Source organism: Daphnia carinata, chromosome 5 (genome assembly GCF_022539665.2).
Source record: "Daphnia carinata strain CSIRO-1 chromosome 5, CSIRO_AGI_Dcar_HiC_V3, whole genome shotgun sequence".
In the NCBI taxonomy this organism is placed as follows: Eukaryota; Metazoa; Arthropoda; class Branchiopoda; order Diplostraca; family Daphniidae; genus Daphnia; species Daphnia carinata.
In genome coordinates this window covers 3,843,023-3,863,577 of record NC_081335.1, presented here as the reverse complement: position 1 = coordinate 3,863,577, position 20,555 = coordinate 3,843,023, and the positions used below count along the sequence as shown (strand labels likewise).

At 41.1% G+C, this 20,555-nt stretch overlaps 6 protein-coding genes across 6 annotated transcripts; 3 read left to right on the top strand and 3 right to left on the bottom strand.

Annotated features, from left to right (window-relative positions):
- Positions 1-142: 142 nt before the first annotated feature.
- Positions 143-1,002, top strand: LOC130696658 (terepressin/terephysin-like). The gene is made up of 3 exons (XM_057519764.2): positions 143-414; positions 478-718; positions 785-1,002. The coding sequence occupies exons 1-3, from the start codon at positions 232-234 to the stop codon at positions 811-813; spliced, it is 453 nt and encodes a 150-aa protein (XP_057375747.1). The 5' UTR covers positions 143-231; the 3' UTR covers positions 814-1,002.
- On the bottom strand, positions 991-2,976 carry LOC130696628 (aspartate aminotransferase, cytoplasmic-like). Its single transcript, XM_057519729.2, has 7 exons — positions 2,952-2,976; positions 2,604-2,724; positions 2,245-2,535; positions 1,960-2,177; positions 1,734-1,884; positions 1,358-1,666; positions 991-1,295 (listed from the first exon to the last, which is right to left on the bottom strand). The coding sequence occupies exons 2-7, from the start codon at positions 2,716-2,718 to the stop codon at positions 1,144-1,146; spliced, it is 1,236 nt and encodes a 411-aa protein (XP_057375712.1). The 5' UTR covers positions 2,719-2,724; positions 2,952-2,976; the 3' UTR covers positions 991-1,143.
- A 295-nt stretch (positions 2,977-3,271) lies between these two features.
- LOC130696577 (nucleolar protein 14 homolog) lies at positions 3,272-6,552 on the top strand. Its single transcript, XM_057519661.2, has 9 exons — positions 3,272-3,827; positions 3,897-4,483; positions 4,542-4,849; positions 4,911-5,248; positions 5,312-5,473; positions 5,537-5,706; positions 5,768-6,091; positions 6,155-6,310; positions 6,373-6,552. The coding sequence occupies exons 1-9, from the start codon at positions 3,423-3,425 to the stop codon at positions 6,467-6,469; spliced, it is 2,547 nt and encodes an 848-aa protein (XP_057375644.1). The 5' UTR covers positions 3,272-3,422; the 3' UTR covers positions 6,470-6,552.
- LOC130696638 (E3 ubiquitin-protein ligase TM129-like) lies at positions 5,869-8,504 on the bottom strand. The gene is made up of 5 exons (XM_057519741.2): positions 7,812-8,504; positions 7,437-7,746; positions 7,289-7,360; positions 7,054-7,193; positions 5,869-6,985 (listed from the first exon to the last, which is right to left on the bottom strand). The coding sequence occupies exons 1-5, from the start codon at positions 8,246-8,248 to the stop codon at positions 6,859-6,861; spliced, it is 1,086 nt and encodes a 361-aa protein (XP_057375724.1). The 5' UTR covers positions 8,249-8,504; the 3' UTR covers positions 5,869-6,858.
- Positions 8,505-9,477: 973 nt separating this feature from the next.
- LOC130696675 (oxysterols receptor LXR-alpha-like) lies at positions 9,478-12,259 on the top strand. Its single transcript, XM_057519782.2, has 5 exons — positions 9,478-9,693; positions 10,340-10,591; positions 10,673-10,779; positions 10,840-11,662; positions 11,761-12,259. The coding sequence occupies exons 2-5, from the start codon at positions 10,406-10,408 to the stop codon at positions 11,851-11,853; spliced, it is 1,209 nt and encodes a 402-aa protein (XP_057375765.1). The 5' UTR covers positions 9,478-9,693; positions 10,340-10,405; the 3' UTR covers positions 11,854-12,259.
- A 2,563-nt stretch (positions 12,260-14,822) lies between these two features.
- On the bottom strand, positions 14,823-18,679 carry LOC130696610 (facilitated trehalose transporter Tret1-like). The gene is made up of 7 exons (XM_057519701.1): positions 18,116-18,679; positions 17,667-17,966; positions 17,400-17,474; positions 17,124-17,221; positions 16,814-16,913; positions 15,827-16,125; positions 14,823-15,752 (listed from the first exon to the last, which is right to left on the bottom strand). The coding sequence occupies exons 1-7, from the start codon at positions 18,279-18,281 to the stop codon at positions 15,213-15,215; spliced, it is 1,578 nt and encodes a 525-aa protein (XP_057375684.1). The 5' UTR covers positions 18,282-18,679; the 3' UTR covers positions 14,823-15,212.
- Positions 18,680-20,555: the final 1,876 nt, after the last annotated feature.

The following is a 20,555-nucleotide window of genomic DNA, read 5'->3' as shown; positions in this document are numbered from 1 at the left end:
CTTAAGAATATGGAGAGACGTGCACTTCTTCAACCGAAGGTCGCGCAAGAGCACATTGTCGCAAAATAACAAAACGGGTATAAATGCTGGACGGTTTCGTTCCACTTTAACCAGACATCCGCCAAATAGTACAAGACTGCACGTCTTTCACACTGTCTAACAACGTTGCCAATAATCAAGTTCAAGCTATTTTCATCAACTTGTGTGAAAACAAAATACATAGTTTTAATTATGGCGGCTTTATGGACTCTCTGCTTGATCGCGTTCTCCATTTTGGAAATGACAATGCCATCGGCGGCAAAACCTTGTTTCATTACAAATTGCCCACCAGGAGGCAAACGCTCCGGTCATGCATCAGAAGATCCTTCAAGTTTTCAAGGGGTGGCTGAAGAACAGCCATTGTTGTCACATCAGGTAATTCTTCTTCCATCTAGTTAAACCACAGATCTAGTTTTGACTCTTATTTCGTTCCCAAAGTGTGCTTCCTGTGGCCCGGGAGGAAAAGGAACTTGCTTTGGAGCAAATTTATGCTGCGGATCGGACTTTGGATGTTTCTTTAAAACTAATGAGACTAACATTTGCTTGTTAACCAATTTAAAGTCATCTCGATCATGTGATGAACGTTTTTGGCAAATCTATTTCAAGTCTGCTCCATGCAGCTTAAATGGTGATAAGCTTGATGGTATCTGCGTGGCGGATCGACTTTGTTGTTCCCTTGGTAACCCAACTTTGCTTTCCGCTTTTCCTTTCTTTTTTTCACGATGTACATTGGAACGATTCACAGGACAATGTAAACAAAACTTCGCTTGCTGAGTGGCATCTAGTATCCGATCAAGGCGACGTAACTCCATCGATCTCCGACATTAACTGTATCGTAAATCATATGATTAAATTATGAAACTTCTACAGTAAATAAATGTGCTATCATCTAGAATCACAGGGCCTACATCTGTTGGTCCTTCTCCGTGATGAGAACGAAAATGAATACAATTTCGGCCTAAATCTATAAATTATATTTACCTTATTATTGAACTTACACCGATATTGCTACTATACATATAAAAAAATGAGTAAAAATAACACCCGAAGTAAAACGTTCAGCACTGCTGGTTTACTACGTCTTTTTGCACTTGGTAATTTGGTTTAAAGACTAGCTTCTTGTGTCGTGGTGACCACTTCATGGATGCACTTGGCAACGTAATCGATATTGCCTGAATTCAATCCACACATATTAATTCGGCCACCTTTAAGCAAGTAGATATGATGCTCTGCAATCAGCTTGTCAACTGCCAGGGCTACAGATAAAAAAAATATTATTAGAAGTACACTAGAAAAAATTAGGTAACCGATGGCTTACGGCCAAGTCCTGTGAAAGAGAACATTCCGATCTGATCCGTAATATGGTTCCAAGTTCCAGGCGTTTCCAGTTTCTCTAAGCGCTCCCGCAGGCCAAGGCGCATTGATATAATACGATCGGCCATTGTTTTAATATGACTTTTCCATTGCTCAGTCAAAACTGAGTCGTTCAGCACTGTTCCCACGATACGGGCGCCATGATTAGGGGGATTCGAGTAATTAGCTCGAACAAGAAGAGTGATTTGCGAACGAACGGGTTCAATAACAGATCTATCTTTGGCAATAAACGTTAGATTGCCAACTCGCTCATCTGCCATTAAAAGAAAATGTTAAATCAAATCATGTGAATTTCTATCTAATTGGAATTATTGCATTACTGTAAAGTCCAAAGTTTTTGGCAAATGACTGAGAGCAGACCATTTCGAATCCACGCGAGTCAAAGTAGCGAACAGCCCAAGCATCGCGATCCAAATCGCCGGAAGCAAATCCTTGATATGCTGAGTCAAAGAAAGGGAATAATCCACGTTCCTACTGACGTACAACATACAGATTTTAATTAGATGAAAACATTTTGTTTTTTATATGTGCTAAAATTTAACCCACTTCAATTAAATCGGCAATTTGCTTCCATTGATCCTGAGTAGGGTCAACGCCTGTCGGGTTATGGGCGCAAGCATGCAAAATGATAACGGAATTTTCTGGGGCATTGCGTAGATCTTCCATCAAACCATCGAAATCTAATGCTTTTTTTGCGGCGTCCCAATAGCGGTAGGAACGATAACTGGTAAATCCAGCGTTCAAAAATACCAAACTATGATTTCCTTAAAAAAAAAAAAGCAAGAAATGTTGGTGAGTTCTTCTAAGTATTACCAAATGAATAGGCATTACCCCAAGTTGGGTTGGATGAGTACACAACTGTATGCTTTGCAATGCGAGCAAGGAATTCAGCTCCAACCCTCAGAGCTCCTGTTCCACTCAAGCACTGGATTCCGGTGGCCCTGCCTTCTTTGAGAGAAGGTGAATCAGCACCAAGAACCATACGAGTTGCTGCACTAGCTAATGGTTCAAATCCCAAGACAGGAAGGTACTCCTTGTTTAATGTTTCATCAGCAGCTAACTTTTGTTCCATTTGGCGAACAATAGGTAGAACCCATGGCTTCCCTTCGTCAGTTCTGTATGCTGAAAAAAAAAAATGCCACATTATAGGATGCAATGGAATGATCAGAAAATTAATAGTAAATTTTTACCTCCAACTCCAAGGTTTACTTTTTGGGGAAATGTGTCCTCAACATAGGCTTTGTTCAGGGCAAACACTTCAATTGGAGGAGCACTTTCAACAGAGGCGAATTTCGAAGGAGCCATGTTTATCTGCTTAGAAACAAAGGTGGTAAAATGAAGGAATATTTGCAGAAGATAAGGAGTCTATATTCATATCTTATTTTGCAACTGGACTTCACCACCCCTTTAATTTATATTACATACAATTTTGACAATGCTCAGTTATTCAGTATATCATAAACCAATAGATAACTATAACCAAGGTATTATAGTATGCCAATTGCCAAAAAATTTTTTAGACTTTTTACATATCTTACCGCGTCAGGGAAGAAGGGCAGGATCGTGTCAGTGATGGCTGACGGTAGAGCTTATTCTTCGCATCAGCTGTCTGCTATTTTCGTGGAAAAGAAAAACACCCTCTAGCGACTAGGCCTTACCTGACCGTACTTTAGCTCGAATTGAAATAATTAAGTAAATCTTTTCTTCTTTCCAAAACAGTGAGAAGAGATTTTTCTTGGCTTTTGGCCCCTTAATATGTTCCTCAAATTTAAAAAATAAAACTTCAAATTTTGTCAGATGCATTTCTTTATTTAGTAGGTCAGCCGCATAAAGAAAAACAGTATCATCTCTCACACGCTAGCAGACTAAACTAAATTACAACTACAAGTTGTAAACACGTGTTCCAGTATTGCAAGTTGAACTTCCAACATAAATGTTGGCCAGTTCCTTTTAGTTTTTAGTTGACCAATTCTTGTTTCACTTCAAAAGACATTCATCTAAGCTGAAAAATGGGAAAATTTAATGCAAAGTTTGGTGGTGGTAAAGGTGGCATGAAAAAGAAGCCTTATGTCAAAAGAAATCAGCTTAAACCAGTAGACGGAGCTGTCAAAAAAGGAGAGGAGAAAACATCTACCAAATCCCTGCCTCAAAAGCTGAATCCATTTGAAGTTAAAGTAAACAAGCAAAAATTTGAAGTTCTTGGCAGGCCCACGAAACATGAAAGAGGTTTACCTGGGGTCTCACGAGCTAGGGCTCTGCAGAAAAGAAAGAACACATTGTTACTTGAACACAAGAACAAATTCAAATCCAACAAAATGATTGACAAACGACTTGGGGAGAAAAATCCTAACCTTTCTGTTGAAGGTAAAATGGAAATGAGGTTTCTTGCTGAAAAAATTAAGGGCCAGAACAAAGTAAGTTGTCAATTTAATTTGCCTATGCTGACTAATAAAAACTGTAAATTTTGTTCTTTTTTGCTTTAGAAATCAAAATTCTTATTGGGAGATGATGAAGTTTTGACCCATAGAGGTCAAACCTTAGCTGATATTGAAAAGTTTGATGACCCAAGGAGTGATGATGATGAAGATGATGAAGAACGCTTGGGAAAGTCCTTTGTGTCTGATGCTCACTTTGGAGGTGGAGTTTTAAAAAAGGGAGACGAATCGGAAGAAACGCGGCAGAATCGAGAATCTTTGATTGACAACCTCATTGCCGAGTCTAAAAAACGCAAAGAAGAACGACAGAAAGAGAAAGAAGAAACCGACGATTTGACTGACAAACTTGATTTGGAGTTCAAGGATGTCTTGGATGTTCTTGCTGCAATTAAAACTCCCAAGAAAAGTGAAGAGCCTCCACCCAAGTTACCTGATTCAGCTTATGACATTCTCGTAAGAGAACTGCGATTTGATCCCCGTGTGAAACCCGGCGATAAATTGAAAAGTGCCGATGAAATTGCGAGATCTGAGAAAGAAAAGTTGGAGAAGCTGGAAGCTGATCGCCTTAGACGGATGAAAGGAGAAGGTGACACTAAAGTAGTTCCACACCGTAGTGCCGATGACCTAGATGACGGGTAAAACGTCGTATCCAGAATTTCATTTTCTCCGAATTAATGTATTCTCTGCCATCAGTTTTTCGTTAGTTCCATTTGAGCCTGAAACGAAAACTTTGTCATTTGGGATGGATGACAACGAGGAATCAGCAGAGCCTGCAGACGAAGAAGAAAACTCAAGAGAAGATGAAGATGAAGAGGATGAAGAGGATGAAGAGGAAAGTGACTCAGACGGAGAAGACAGTTTCTCGGATTTGGCCTCTAGTCATGGGGATGAAGACGATGAAGAACAAGAGCAGGTGGAAACAAAGCCGAAGTCGGTGGAAGAGAAAGGAGATGGACAAACCAAGAAAAAAAAGACTGGAGAAATACCGTTTGTTTTCAAAGGTGATTTCCTGTAAAATAACTTGCAGTTTCCTTTTTATACAGTAAAATTTTGTTTTTCTAGTTCCGGAAGAATATGAAGAATTTCACCAACTTTTGCAGTCATTTAGCGACGCTGATCAGCGAACTGTTCTCGAGCGTATGATAAAGTCTAATCATCCGGCTCTCACCGGTACCAACAAGGCCAAAATGGAGAAAGTTTTTGCTTTCTTGATGCAGTACATCCATGACATAGCGTCGGGCGAAAGTTTGTCACTATTGCACAACGTCGTTCCTGTTGTGTTCCAGTTAACACAGTTGGTACCTTCCAGCAATATTGCGTCCACATTGTTGGATGTCCTTCAAGAAAAACGAGAAGAATTGTCTTCTCTTGGTAAAAAACGACCCGTATCTATTGCCACGGTACTAGTGTCATAATTTATTTTCAACAATATCCGTGTTTATATATTATTCTTGTTAAACCAGCTGGTTTTTCTCAAACTGGCCGCCCTCATCTTCCCTGCTTCTGATTTCCGGCATCCAATCACTACACCAGCCTTCCATGTATTGATGGAGGCACTCTCCAGTCCCGTCACTAATCTTCAAATTGCTCATATGGGGCTTGGTTTGTGCACAATAGCGTACGAGGTAAGGCAAAGCTAAATCGTGTCTTAGGGTCTTGTCACTCGTTAACTGACTGTCATAATTTAGTACGTGGGTCTCAGCAAACGCTATATCCCAGAAGTTCTTCACTACCTTCATGGTCTTGTCGAGCTGGCGATTCCCAGGCCGTCTCATGTACCTGCCCATAATTTGGTTCACCCGTTTCGTCCGGTAGGACCTGAATCGCAGCTGCTTGTTTTAACGGCTGATGGCGCCAAGTAAGCGAATCATTGGTTGTTTTAGAGACGTATTTTGATTTTATTATTATTCCCATGTCAGGTCAGTAATTGCAGACCGATTAAAACTCATAGAAAGCGATTTCAACGACGAATTCCGTGCTACCGCTCTGTGGGTTACTATCCGACTGCTGGCTGACTTCCTAAATTTGTGGAATGAACTCCCATCCGCCAGAGATATCTACGATCCTGTTTTGGAAAGCTTACGTCGACTTCCTATGGATCGATACAATAGCCAAGTACAAGAATCTGTTAAAAACCTAATAACTAATCTGGAGCGTTTGGCCACAAAGCCGAGGAAAAGATTGACTCACGAAGCCAAAAAACCAAAGCCATTACGGCTATATGAACCAGTCATTGAAGACCAGTAAGGACGCTGCTTTTGTTCTAGTTTACGAGATTTTTTTCATATTGTTATGTTTTTTTGTAGTTTCGAAGGGCGGAAGAAAAGAGTTGGATCCAAAGAAAAGCAGGAACAGGATAAACTCCAACACAAGATCAAGCGCGAGATGAAAGGCGCTATTCGAGAAATTCGCAAGGACAATGCATTCATCGCTAGAGAAAAGCTCAAAGAGCAGATTGATAAGTATGTAGCAATGAAACTATTTATTTTAAAGCAACCGAGTTTCTAATTATTTTAATTTTCAGGGACACTCAACGTAAGCGTAAAGTCAAGGAGTTGTTAGGATCTCTGGCTAATCAGGAAGGAGATATCCGAAAGTTAAAAAAACCTAAGAAGAAATGATCCCGACCGCTTAAACCATTTACGTTTTACTACATGTATTTTTTTCACTTAAAGAGTCCATAAAAGTTTCTTTTTGTGGTTGATTTTTGAAATTGCTCAGTATCATAACAGGGATATGTCGCAATGGCGGTCTTTGCCCATGAATATAACCGTTTAATTTGCAGGGCACTCGTAATAATTTCGCAGTACTTGAAGATAAAAATTAAAAGAAAGCGACGGTGGCTTTCACCACGCCGGATTATGGCTTATCACTTAGTTCAGAAAATAAGCTCACATGTGGGCAACTTATTCAGGCTACAGATTTTATCTGAATCTAAATACCAGGTTTGATTCAAGAGCAACCGTTTAAAAGCAGATGACTGTATTCAAACGCGAATCCAGAAGTTCAGTTAAATGTTTTGTACATTTTCGACCAAACTAACATCAAGTACGCAAAAAGGGCTGCGACAAGTTGGGCAGGGGCAGCGAGAAGAAAGCCACGTTTCAGGATGCTCGGCATCTTGTCTGGCAGAAAACCTATCGGACACAACAAATGTGAAGCGAATAAATCAAATTGTCCTTGGATATAGCATCGATATAACTACCATTTGCTAAGGCAATGTATACACCACATTGGACGGCAGAAACACGGAGTACAACCATTGGTAGCTTCAGTGGGCAGGCACCTTCTCACTAAGCGAACATTGGCATTGTTAACTCCGCACCCTAAACACGAATCCATCTCCTAGATTCATTTAAAATGAATATCGAATAAAGAAGCACAAAAAGACGCATCAGTAGTATGCTTATCGCTTAACCAGATGTTTATGGTAAACGTACCTCTTGGGTTTGAAAGACTGGATTCAAACTAACTTCTTCGATAAAGACTTTTGAAAAGCGTGCATGGATATCCTAAAAAAACAGAATTTTTACCTGTGCCAAACTAGTGCTTAGCAAAGCTAAGTAATTCATTAACATTCTTCCTAACCTGATTAATTAATAATCCTCGAACATTGCTGATACTCCTTTGAAGTCTGTTTTGCATGTCTGCATAATCCATCGCGTTAAGGCGAATAGAAAACAACTTTTGTCTGGTTTGAATCTGCTCCACTTTAACCCATAAATATTGCGTTGTTTGACTATCAGGGGTATAGTCGTGCTCTTCCGCATTTTCTAGCTCTAAGGCGACGTGGTTCTGATGTGCTACCCTGACGGCATATGGTTCAACTTTGATGATCCAAGAACTGGTTATAACAGTTTTCGAAATCGGGTTTGTTCTAACAGTGACCTTGTCTATTCTGAAATGTTAATTTGACTGTTAATGTTAAACTACATTCGTAGCAATAAAGCTTGTTTTCCTTACCTTCTGAATTCAGTGTTGATTTCTGATGCTACATCTTTCCAGTGTCTTCCATTAGTGGCATATGTAGTCAATGAAACTACAATCGGATGAGAACTCCAGTTGTTTGTCCGCCAAGAAAAAACTTTTGCCACAGCAATTACTGGAAGAAGGGCAGATAAGCAAAGTAATCCTAGCCCAAGTGGAGTTTGTACCAATAGTACTAGTTGATCCAGGCCTTCAACAAGCAGGACTCCACCAAAAAATCCAAGTGGTAAAAGACTGTGGATCACTACAGTAGTCAATGTGCGAACAAGATGGTACTGCACAAACTGCAGGTCTTCACTTCCCAACCACGAATCAAATAAATTTGATATCGTTATACCTGCACTAACAAACGCACTCGGAGGGAAGATGAAGCAAAATACAAAAATCGAATAAAACGCAGTGAATTCAATCATCGTTTATGCTCGATCAATCGTAGGTTTTCCCACTCATGAATAAGAATAACGTTTGCTGGTTCCACTTGAAACTAAGAAACCTATGTTCAATGATATACAAATTTTGAAGCTATTACGATAATAGCCACTGAGAAACCATCAAATGCCGAAATTTCTAAAGTATTCAAAATGTTACGACTTTAATCATCGAACTATCTAGCAGACGTTCTTTCCCGAAATTTCTCTATTTTGATTCCGTAGACGACTTGGAAGTTGACACGACAGACTGCTCCAGAGCTTTCATTTCAATATATTTTTTCATTTTGATTTCAAATAAGAGTAATGGGCTAACATGGCACAATATTTAGAGCACACAATTTTTAAAATAACCTCTGCTGATTCAAAATATTCGGTTCGGATAACGGTTAGAAAAACAACAAATAAGCGAAACCGAACACTGTTATTTCGAAGGATTTTCAGGACCCCGGAAAGTCGGAAAAGAACGAGTCATGGTCTCTCTTTCACTCAGTCACGATCGCCAGTCCTGCGCATCAAAGAACTTCGTGGAAGTTACAAATGTTTTAAAACATATATATATATATATATATCTAATTTCTTTATTCATGTTGATCACGTGAATATGTTTAGCCAGAGCTGTTGCCGTTTCTATTAAACAAACAGTGGCCCATAAATGGCTAAATGCCCATAAATATTATCTTTCCGACTGCTTAGGCTGTGCAGATCCACGTAGTAGGCTTATCATCCTAATTCCAAATTCCATCCAGATTGGAAAACATTTTTGTATCCTCCTTTGATATCAAGAGAATGATGCACTACGAGTGCACCTCATTTGATTTGTCAGAGAATGCAGTAGAATATGAACAACATGCATCGGAAGGCACGCGACTCATTAACTGGAAACATTGTAATTCGCATCGAAATGACAGGCAAGAATGTAGTCGAAGACACACTGAAATCGAGGAGATATGCTGAAACTTATTGCGTCGACTTGATCATACCCACTCTTATCTCGGTAATGTCATTGGATATAGACAGCAAGCGAAGCGTTTTAACACACACAAAAATATGGTGTGTGTTAGGGTACGCTGTGACGAACTATTAGAGAACAGAAGTTGGGTGGGTTATGGGTCACGTGTCTCCTCCCCCTGACTGTCAGTTGGGCGACTTGCGCACTAACATATGAGCAGCAGTGCTGATATGCACAGGCGTATCAAAGCCCTGGACCCCTAGCTAGATACACACTAGCGAACGGGATGTACCGTCGAAAAATGATCTATACGGCAAGGTGGGTACACATGGGTTTAACGCACAGTCATTTCCAAACAAGCAGCAAGGGAGCGTGCCAGTCCCGAACGATCACGTACACCATTCAATTTCTGTCCGAGTGTGGTTTGTGCCTTCCACAAGCGAAGAACGGATCCAGAAGCTGGCGCCTGGACATCCTGGTAAGGCAAATTTAACCAAAAAAAAAAAAAGATTCTTTTCATTAGCATTGTTGAACAACATGCCACATCACGCCTTTTATTCCTACTTCATTGATTTTCTTTTTTTGCAATGGAAAGCGGGAATGATGGAGCTATTCACCCCTATTCATGTTTGCTTAACTGCATACTGTTGTTCAGTATGGCTTCGTGTGTATCACTACAGCCATCGGCCCGTTTCCGATAATCGAAATCGTATAACAAGAGCGAGCAAAAGAGCCAGTAACAGTTCGAATAATGTCAAAAAAAAAACGAGCTGTGGGTTTCGTGCGGACTTTGTCCTTACGATAAATCTCGTTGCCATGTCACAGGGTGAACGCCTATCTCGTCGAGGCATCGTGTGCTACTCCTTCAGACGTCAGATTTGATACGTCTTAACCAATCGAATAAGAAGCAACCAGCATGGGCAACTAGTGGGGAAGGGGGAGAGGCCACCTGTACCCTTCGGTAGACGTGAAAAAAAAGTGGTTGTTAAGTATAGACGCCCGATACCGTTCATACACACTCTTTCGCTGATAAGGCACTGTTGTAATCGTGCAACATTTAAAACTTGTCGAATCACTAATCTTTGTTTATTTGTTTTGTTTTGTGGTCATTTGGAATCTATTAGAAGGAAAGACAGGATCTGTGTGCGTTTCGTCCATTAGCGAAGGAAAAATTCTAACTTGAAGAGAAGATGAATATGACTAAATCGTCCGCGGTCAGTAGCCGAGATGATGCAGGTCATGCAACAATCCCGAAAACGTCGAAAATCTGTGGCGTGTGCGGTGACGTGGCCCGATGCTACCACTTTGGCGGATTGTGTTGCGCTAGCTGCAAAGCTTTCTTCCGCCGTGCCGTCGTCAACGACCGCTATAAACAAGTAAGTATATTCATTTGTTTCATATTCCGTCATTTTTTTTTTTTTTTCATTTTCAAATTCTTTCATTTCAAACGAATAAAGTACCGATGCGTGTACGGAGGATCTTGTCGGATAGATGTCATCTCGCGAAAACATTGTTCACACTGCCGTTTAAAGCAATGCTTGGCCATCGGCATGGATAAGAAATGGTAAATGATTAAATAAGAAAAATGAAATAAATAATATTAATACCTTGCGATTTATTCAAGGTTCATGTCGGACGAAATGCGAGCTGAATTAAAGATGAAATCGATGAAGAAACTGAGAAACAATCAAGAACAATTGATGATCCTAACGCAGAAAATATGTCGCCAGTTGGGACCTGCCGACAGATCCATTGACCGGACGTCCACCCTCGTTCTAAGTCCCGACCACGCCACCGAAATCCACCTGTTGGTCCAGCTCTGCAGGCGGGCGTACCAGGTCACCGAGTACCCGAAACATTGTCAGAGTTCCGAATGCCAATCAGCACTACCTGGGAAGACGGCCGCCATTTTCGCCAGTGTTATCCGCCGTGTTTTCTTCTTTCTGCAGAGTGTTCCGCAACTTCAGCAGCTGGACGAGTCTAGTCAAATGTCCTTGTTGAAAGAGCGAGGCATGGAGTCGCTAATCATCATGTCGGCCCTGACGTTCGATCCGATCGGCCGCAAATGGACGAGCAAGGATGGAACGAGTTACAACACGCTGATCAGCGAGACATTTCCGATCCACGTTTGCGAGAAGGATTTCGAACGACTTCACGGGACGGCAGTGATGCGCAAACATTTCGATACCATCACATCTTTGTTGCTGACGCTGAACGTCGACGAGCAAATCCTCGTCCTGCTGTCGTTGGTGGCGTTCTTCGCCATCGACGATAATCAACAAGGCAACTCTGCAGAAGCTGCCCAGATCCTGGCTATCCAGGAACACTTTATCGAGTTGCTCAAGCGCTACGTCCACTGGAAAATGGGACCTGAAATAAGCGAAAAGGCCTTTGCTCGTTTCATTCTCAAGTTATCCGACGTCCGAGAAGTCGACAATCTACACAAGGTACGTACAGCATAAGACGGGCTCAGTTGATTATTACTCTTCGATGATCATTAAGCTAATTATGTTTCAATCAAACTTCTTTGTACTCCTATCGGCAGGTTGCCCAGCTGCGTTTGTCCAGCGATGAGATCCACCAGCTAGAGCATCAATTGGGAGGACTAGCTCTGTTAAAAGGCGGTTCCCAGCATTAGCCATCCGTGCGTGCCTGATGTCAACATGGCGGACGTGCTCTTGATTTCTTACGTTATTCCGCATATTCCCTGTTATGTCTTCCCCCCCCCCCCCTTTCTTTCGCCCTCTCCCCAACCCACCTGCACCTTCATATCGCGCCACATGATTTCCCAGAAAGTATACAAGTGTACACCAGGAATGACGTAGCTACTCAAGCAAGTTTTGCACCATCAGGTTTTCTTTATGCGCCCAATGAGTCTGGCTCCTCCCTCCCCCCCCTCCACCCCATCATCCCGTATAGTGAATTTTTACTGATATGCGCGTTGATACGTGGTCCACACAGTTGTGCGTCTGCTCACGATTACGTGGTCGATGTGCCTACGTGATGTTTTTCAAAACGCTGTATACGTCAATCAATAAAAGAATGTCATAGTCTATACCCGTTTACGGTGATATATATATACAACGTAATTTGCTTCGATTATTACCCGGGTTTTTTTTTTCTATCTCAATCGAACAGTTAAAAGCCATGTTTCATCTAATCAGAACGCAGCTGAACGAGACTGAAAGCGCTGAGTCAGCATTCGACATATTTTCGTATCGATCGACCCTACTTATCTTTTTAAGTTTCGGGTGTAGTCGAGTACATCGAAGCCGATAATCTCTGCCGCTCCCCCTCGCTTCGCTATTTAGTCTATGCAGTTCCAGTTGACATCCAAGAGTCCATCGAGAACGGATTGAATATTCAATGCGTAACCTTTCCGCCCCTGAAATTTTGTTTTGTTTTTCCTTTTTTCGCAGCACCGACGTGTACCCACAGACCAACATGTACCCAACGACCCATCCAAAAAAGAAGAAAACTTCGTTGGGTTCGAACTTTGCTGGGTACAAGCAAAAGCCGGATGCTATCAACGAAGCACATGCCTCTGCCTTTTTGAACGCAACGTCAATGCGCTTTGATTTTGTGGAAAACAAAAAGAACAATGGCATCCCGTCTCCAGTTAATCCCATTTCTTCCGGCATTTAGGCGCATGATTAACCTTCCACAGCCAAGAGACATTCATTAGTTATGCTCGTATACTTTGCGAACTCTTGGGCCGCGATGGCTGTGACAGTGACGCAAACGCAGACGTCACGTTAAACGATTGCAGCGCAACAGCGGCAACCTGTGAAAAAAAAATGTTTGTACATCTATAAAAAAAAAAAGGATATTAGAATGAATCCATTTTCGGTTTAACATTTGTAAACATGCTTTCCTTGTAAACGTTATTGAATTTCGTCGAATTTTTTAATCGACTGTAAATATGAGGGCATGTAATAAAAACATAAAAGGGAGGGTGGGTTGATGTGTATATAGTCAAATGACTCATTGACGATCCAATTTCATTATAATACGCTGTTCTCCCCTGTGATATAGTTCCGGTGTTTCGAAGAAATCAAGCCAAACATGGAAGAAAGAAGAGGGTCGTTCGTGATGTAGATGTCAAAGTCGATTGGGATGCAGTAACTGAAGTACATGATTTAAAGGATCGCATATCCATGGCAACGGTTACATTATGTATGTCTTATCCTCTCCCGTATAAAAAACTACAAGATACTGTAGATTTCTTTTTTTTTTTTGTTTTTGCTAAACCGAAAATGTTTTACTTTCAAGAGGAAAACTTGCACAGAGAGTTGACAGCTGTCTGCACCGTTGATGGAGCGAAGTAGAATGGATCCAAAATTTTCCCGAACGGGGCAAACGCAATAGCCTAGAACACATCCGGTTGTGTAGCTGCTACTTCCAGTTAAATAATTTCAATGTGCTAACGTGTAGACGGAGAAACAGATGTGCGTGTTCCATAAACTTTAGAGCTCGACGGTCCGATACCACGATTACGTCGGTCCCACACGTGTCATGGACTGCGTAACCTATTAACGTACACATCGACCCATTTTCCTTTTAAACCCAACCCTATTTTTCACTATCCAATAATTTAAAAAAAAGTGTTGTAAGTTCAAAAAGAAAAAATAAAGAATTTCAAGGCTTTTTTAAACGATTCTGATTTAAGTTTTAAAGGCGGCAAAAATAAAAAATTCAAATCCGAGTGAAATAAAAAAAAAAAAAGAATTTTGTTATTTCACGACAAATGCAGATATGCATACCTTTTTATATGTGACCTGCAAACATAAAGAACATGCAGTTAAACGACCTTCAAAGTTGTCGAAGGTTTTTCGAGGCGTTACTTTCAAAGAGCGGCGGCAGCTGTGACGAAGTAGCGTTTCAAATTGATCGGGGTGTGGCAATAGCTACAAGGCCGCTTAATGAAACACGAACTTTGTTGAACGTTTTTTTTTTTCTAAGGATTCCACGACGACAAACAGTACGGTCTGTACTGTAAAAAAAAAAAAACGATGGAACATTCACTGGAATTGTTGGGGAAAATTGAAAAGGTGATGGTTCAAATTGGTTTAATGAAATGCTACAACCTGCGTTTTTGAGTGCCAATTATTTAGCCATCGAACATTTTGCCTAGGTTTCTAACCTTCTGTTTGACTAAGAAGGCCATACAGTACGGACGGGGATAAGCTATTCGTCCTATTTTTACTCATCGAATTTGTGTGTGGGTGAGACCGAGCCAACGGAGGGTTAAGGGCGTCAAATTCGATAGACTTGTGTTGTTGACACAGTTGCGAAGGAAAACCAAGAGAAGCTTTTGTTTGAACATGTATCGGTGCAGATGAAAGTGGCCATTTGCTTAACGGGTCGTAAACTAACTGTGAAATAGAAAGGCATTTGATTTTGAAAAAGGAAAATCGGTAAAAAATCTAATTATTCTCAAGGAAAAGAGATGGAAACTTGCTAATATGCTTTCTCCTCTCTTTTCTACTTCGTGTTTTCTTTTTTGTTTTCATCGGATCCGTTCCCCTCCGTTTTCTTTCCATCAGTTCCACACTATTTCCCAAATCTTTTTCAAGAAACGAGTAGAAAACGAGAGACAAAAAAGAGTTTCGTTTGCGATAGAGGATCAACACACCGCCAAATTTATTGCAAAAATATTGCTATGTAAAAAGTACAAGACACATAAGGCATGACATAAGGCTACAAAAAAGGAAAAGTACTGGAGGCCATTGCGATTATCCATTACGCGCACCAAACTTGATAACCATTGCCATAACGTGTTGGCTTTTATGACACAATTCAAACGTAAATGGTCTAATCCCAAATAGATTATAGAGCAAGCAAAAAATGATGTCGCAATTTTCATTCACGTCCTTGTGCGCGTTTAACTCGGCGGGAAATGGGTGGGGACGTGTAATGCGGTACAATTGTTCGTGTTTAGTTTTTAATAATCATATAATTTAGGAAGCAAAGGATAGCCAATGTAAACAATGAGATTCAGAAACGTGATGGACGTTGCTCCGTGGAATGATTGGCATTCTCTCGATTCTCTAATGCTTTGCCATCGCTGACGAAGAGGGCCTGAATTTGTTCTGGCGTTTTGCCTTTCGTCTCGGGCAAGATGAAGATGCCGAAGAGGATGCCGATAAAACACAAGATGCCAAAGACCCAAAACGTTCCGGCATTGGTGAGGCTTCTTTGCATGTCAATGAAGACTTTAGTGACAACGAACGAAGTGATCCAGTTAGTGAAGGCAACAATTGAGCTGCCGGGTCCTTTAAATTTGGCCGGCATCAGTTCTCCGGACACGAGCCAAGGCAAGGGACCCACTCCCGCAGCGAAAACAGCAATGAAGAAGATTAAAAGGGTCAATGGAACCCATCCGAATCGTTGGGCCGTCTCGCGGTCGTTCTCCAGCACGTAGAAGTAGCCACCCAAGGCGACGACGGACAGGCACGTTAACGTCTCCGACAGTAGGAACAAAACTTTACGTCCTAAACGCTCCACTAAGATGGAAGACGACAGGGCAGCCACCAACTGAAAGACAATGATTCAATTAATTCAAACGAAAAACAAAGGGCCTTTTTTTTTTTTTTTTTTTTTAATGTTACCAGAACGAAATTGAGAATGACAGCACTGACGAGTCCGTCTAAACTGGAACCGGACAAGTGGAAAATTTCCACTGAATTGAAGAGGGCCGCGTTGATGCCGGAGAGCTGTTGAAGAACCATGAGGCCAATTCCGATGAGGACGGGCTTGTAAACGGCAGGTCGCGTGATGTCAGAGAATCGCGACTCTTGAGCCGCATCTTCCACAATTAGAGCCTCGATGCGGCTCAGCTCGGCTTTCACGTAATTGTAATCATCCCCGCGCAGCCAGAGTAACGAGCATTCGGCGTCTCCTTGGCGACCTGTGCGTGCAACCAATCATCAACAGTTGCCATCATCATCTCTATTTACAACTTGTTTCAATAATTTTATTTTATTTTATTTTTTAAAACGAAAATTCGCAGGTGTTTTGAACCGCGCCAGAAGGTAGTCACGTCACGTTCACTTACGATTTGATGTGTGGCCGTGACCGACAAGTTTGAATAGAGATTGTAAAATATGCCAGTTTTACACCATTCACTACGATTCAAACATTTTGAAAAAAAAAAAGGGAACGACCCAAAATAGAATTTCAAGCAAATTTTGTCTGAGGTAGGTGGGAGAGAACTGGAAAGACCTAAATGTGGTTTTCAAGAAAAATAAGACCTTAATTGGCGTGAGCCGACGGCCGTGTTGGGGGCCACCTGCTGCTTTGGTGCGACTCTTTCTGCTTTTCTATTTCGCGCCCTGAAAATCTAGCCCAAGGATACAAAAAAAAAAACCTAATTGTCCTTTGGTTTTTTTTTTTTTTTTTCTTCAAAAAATAAAGACCACTTTTGTGGTGAGACAAAACAACTACACGATTGATAGATAATCGTCGGCGTGATTCTCTTGTTTGGGGGCTGCTTTTAAATTTTGCGCATGACGAAGCACAAAGAATAAAAAGGGACGGTCATTGACTGCAATTGCGCGCGAATTAGAAAAAAAAAAAAAAAAAAAAAAAGGATTTACCTTGTTTCATTAAAAAGTATGGCGAGTCCGGTACGAAGATGACTCCGACGAGAACCACCACAGGGAAAATGGTGCAGATGGCCGAAATCCAACGCCAATCCTATCATTACGGCCAATTGTGAAAACGCGGACAGACAAAAAATTTTAGTTCAAAGACCCACATTAATAATTCAAGGCGCTTTTTTTGTTGTTGTTGTTGTAGTTGACTAGATTTCTATATCAATCTGGTCAAACCGCAATAGCAAATAACCAGTCATTTTTAAAAGGCCCCTCAAAAAACACGTCAATAATGAAATCAATTGTTGTTTACCAGCCATCCCAATAGACTTGTTGCCAAAATTCCTGCGGACATCATGGCAGAAAACAGCATACCTAACGCTCCTCGCATCGACATGGTGGACGTCTCACCTGCGTCGTTATTTCGTGTGTTTCACGACACAATAGAAAGAAAGAAAAAGCCGGAACTGTTATGCGTGTCCCGGTACGAGAGCCAAAACAGAAAGAAACGTGACACGAACCCTTTTCCCGCGATTGTTTTTTTTTTGTTTTTTTTTTTATCTATTTGAAAACATCTGTGAAAACGTACCAATGTAACTTGGAGCTACGACGCAGCAAACGCCTCCAGCTAATCCACCGACAATCCGACCGACATACAACATACCTGCGCGTGAATGTTCAAGTGTCAAACGTTACATAACCAAAGAAAAACAACAACATTAAACATCTACTCCCTTATTTTCGTATTAGAAAATAATCATTTCAAAAGGTCAACTCATATTTTTTTGTTTCATTTTTTTTTTTTTTTGTTTCTCTTTGGAGAATTGAAAGAATGCGATGTTAGAATCGCACTTACTAGCGTGAACGCCCAACGTGATCAAGAGCCAGCCGGCAGTGTAGAGCAGAAAGACGGCGGCCAAGATGACCTTTCGACCGAATCTGTCCATGAGGAAGCCTCCGCAAAGGCATCCTACTACGGCTCCGACATTAATCAGCGACCCTACCCACGACATTTGATCTTCGTCCAACAACAAGTGCCACACGCTTTGCTGATCCTCGTCGCTGGCCGTCATTGTACCGTTGGCCGATTTCAATTGCGGTTGCACCGGACTGCACCAGCCCAGATAAGTTCCCAAAACAAAAGCACCAAACAACGCTGGAAATAAATCAAAGACAGTCGATAAAAATTCAAAAAAAAAAAAGAAAAAGAGAAATGATTCATTTGAATAAATGTCGGCGTACCCCCCAAAAAATGCGGTACGCCAAACGATTATTGGTTTCCACGTAGGGAATTTCGTACGTTACCTGGCAGTGTGGCTAAAATCTGGGGTATCTTGGGCGCTTTTGAGTCATCGATCCCCTCGATGTCTACGTGACAGACCGTTCCCTTATGCATCGGGGTAGGACGATCCTGACGACGAGTTTCTTTGAAATCATCTTCAGGGACGAAAGCCTTATTGATCGCTGCCATGTCTGCGTCAACAAGCGGCACACGCGGCAAAACGCACACACACGAAAAATTGAGGAAATCCACACACACACCGATGTTCAAAAAGAAGAAAAACTACTTTTTTTTTTATTTTTTTATTTTTACTTTGAATAATAAAAAATAAGGGACTGTACGTCTCCAACGAACTTTGCGCTAAACTCACGATACGTAATTGTCACACACGTGGGTTATTTCTTTTTTCTCCGTGAAATGGGAGCTTGTACGAACAAGTTGTTTGATGTTAAATGAACTTTTTTTTGACACTGAAATGAAATTTCGTGCGTTTTTTTTTTTTTTGGTGGATTAAAAATGTAATGTAACTGCGGGAAGAAGGATATAAGTTGAGGATCACCAACAAGTGGCAACTGATGTCTCGGCTCGGACAGAAAACAGAGAGACTTAAGGCGAACATCGGGCTCCTTTTATATACGAGTCAGCAAGAGATTGCTGCTATGTCCCAAAAAAAAAAAAAAAGTGAACTCACGAAACGTTCGTCGGCAACTCTGGCGTGAGAAAATGGGCGAAAAATAAAGGTAAAAAAAAAAAAAAAAAAAGAAAGAAAGAGAGACTAAGAGGAAAAAGAAAGAGACGGATGAAAGGTGGAGAAGAAAAAGAAAACAACCAGTTGCGCTGCAAACTGACACGCAGGCACACAAACAGCGAACGCTTTTATTCAAACAGATGTCCATTGAAGGAGAATGTAATACGCAGACACACAGTGCGTGTGCAATATCTTTTGAATGATTCGTGTCTCCATTTTTTCTTTTCGTTCATGTCTTTCCAATTATTACATAACTAAACTAGCGCGGAGAAATGACAACAAGCCAAAACAACCCATAGTTTGAAGGCCAGCTTGAAATAAAGAGGCCAGACAATATAGATATTAGATTACCTTTTGTATTTCGGGGGGGGGGGATGATCTTTCGATTGAACCAAGGTTATTTAATTCTTTCTATGCCGAAGCAGACGACAACGATCCTCAGCAACAACGATGCAGACAACGGAGAGCCTTCTTCGGGCCCTTGTTGGAAGTTGCATATGACAGGCGAGCCCTATTGATGTGTATACAATGTAGGCAACAAGAGCCGATGAACTGTTTTTTTTTTTTTCAATCTCATGATTCTCTCTCTGTCTATCAGACAGTGGGTGTAACCATGCCAGACATAGAGCCCCAACGATCGATAGTTTTTAAGCTCAGAAATTGGGGCTATAAATATTGTACGATACTCTTGCCATGCAAATAAAGGTACGATACACTAACATACCCGGACCAAAAAAAAAAACATAATGAGAAAATTCAATTGTTCCCCCCGCTCCCGAAAAGACGGACGATCATGACTGGCAATAATGCGAAGGGGTAACAGAACAATTTTGATGTAAAATAGCCTTAAGACAAAAAACAAAAAACTTGTGAAGTTTGTAGTATACCGTTTTAATTTATTTCATTTTTTTTATAATTTTTATGAGCGAGAGGGTTCATTCAATAGGCACGAGCCAGACAAGTCGACGCTGGAGAATGGGTTACGTCACACACTCAAAAAGCTTTTTTTTTTTTTTTATTACTGCTGTCCGGTATAGAAATCAAATATATGCCGCTATTATAGTATACGCCGTCATCATAAGAATGAAATTGGGGTCACCCCGCTGGGCTGAAAGAGTAAATAAAAAAAAAAAAAGAGAGAGAGAGAGAGAGACAGAGAGAACTGGAACTATGGGTTTAGGTGTTTCATGTCATGGTGACGCGCATTTCGCCTTTCTATTATTCAGAGCGTTCCAAGATCTCGCAGTTCTTATGCATTTACCATAAGAAAAAAAAAAAACAAGGCTTACCTGTCTATTTCGCTTCACCGGTTTATCTCTGCATGTCTACCTGGCTGCTGCAACACATAAAAATGAATCCGCACTCCATTCAAAATAAATCAATAAAACATTAGATCCCGTATCTGGCCGTGTTGCTCCAGGGCAGCCAGTTTAAAGTTATGTGTAAAACCGATTTGTTTTGCTCGTCATTTTTTCATGGTGGGTGGGGGAGAACAAAAATATATTAAAAAAAAAAAGAAATGATTGGCGAATCACGTTGAACGTGCAACAGTGTGTAAACACGAGTGTAGAACAAGGGTTAACTGCAGTAATAACCGTTCTTTTTTTCCCGCGTGTGTCCCGGTCAGCGATGACGAGATGACAGAAACAGATTTCAAAAGCTGAGCCCGTTCTGACGTCAATGCAAAGGCGACTTCAAGAACGGCCAGGATTTCC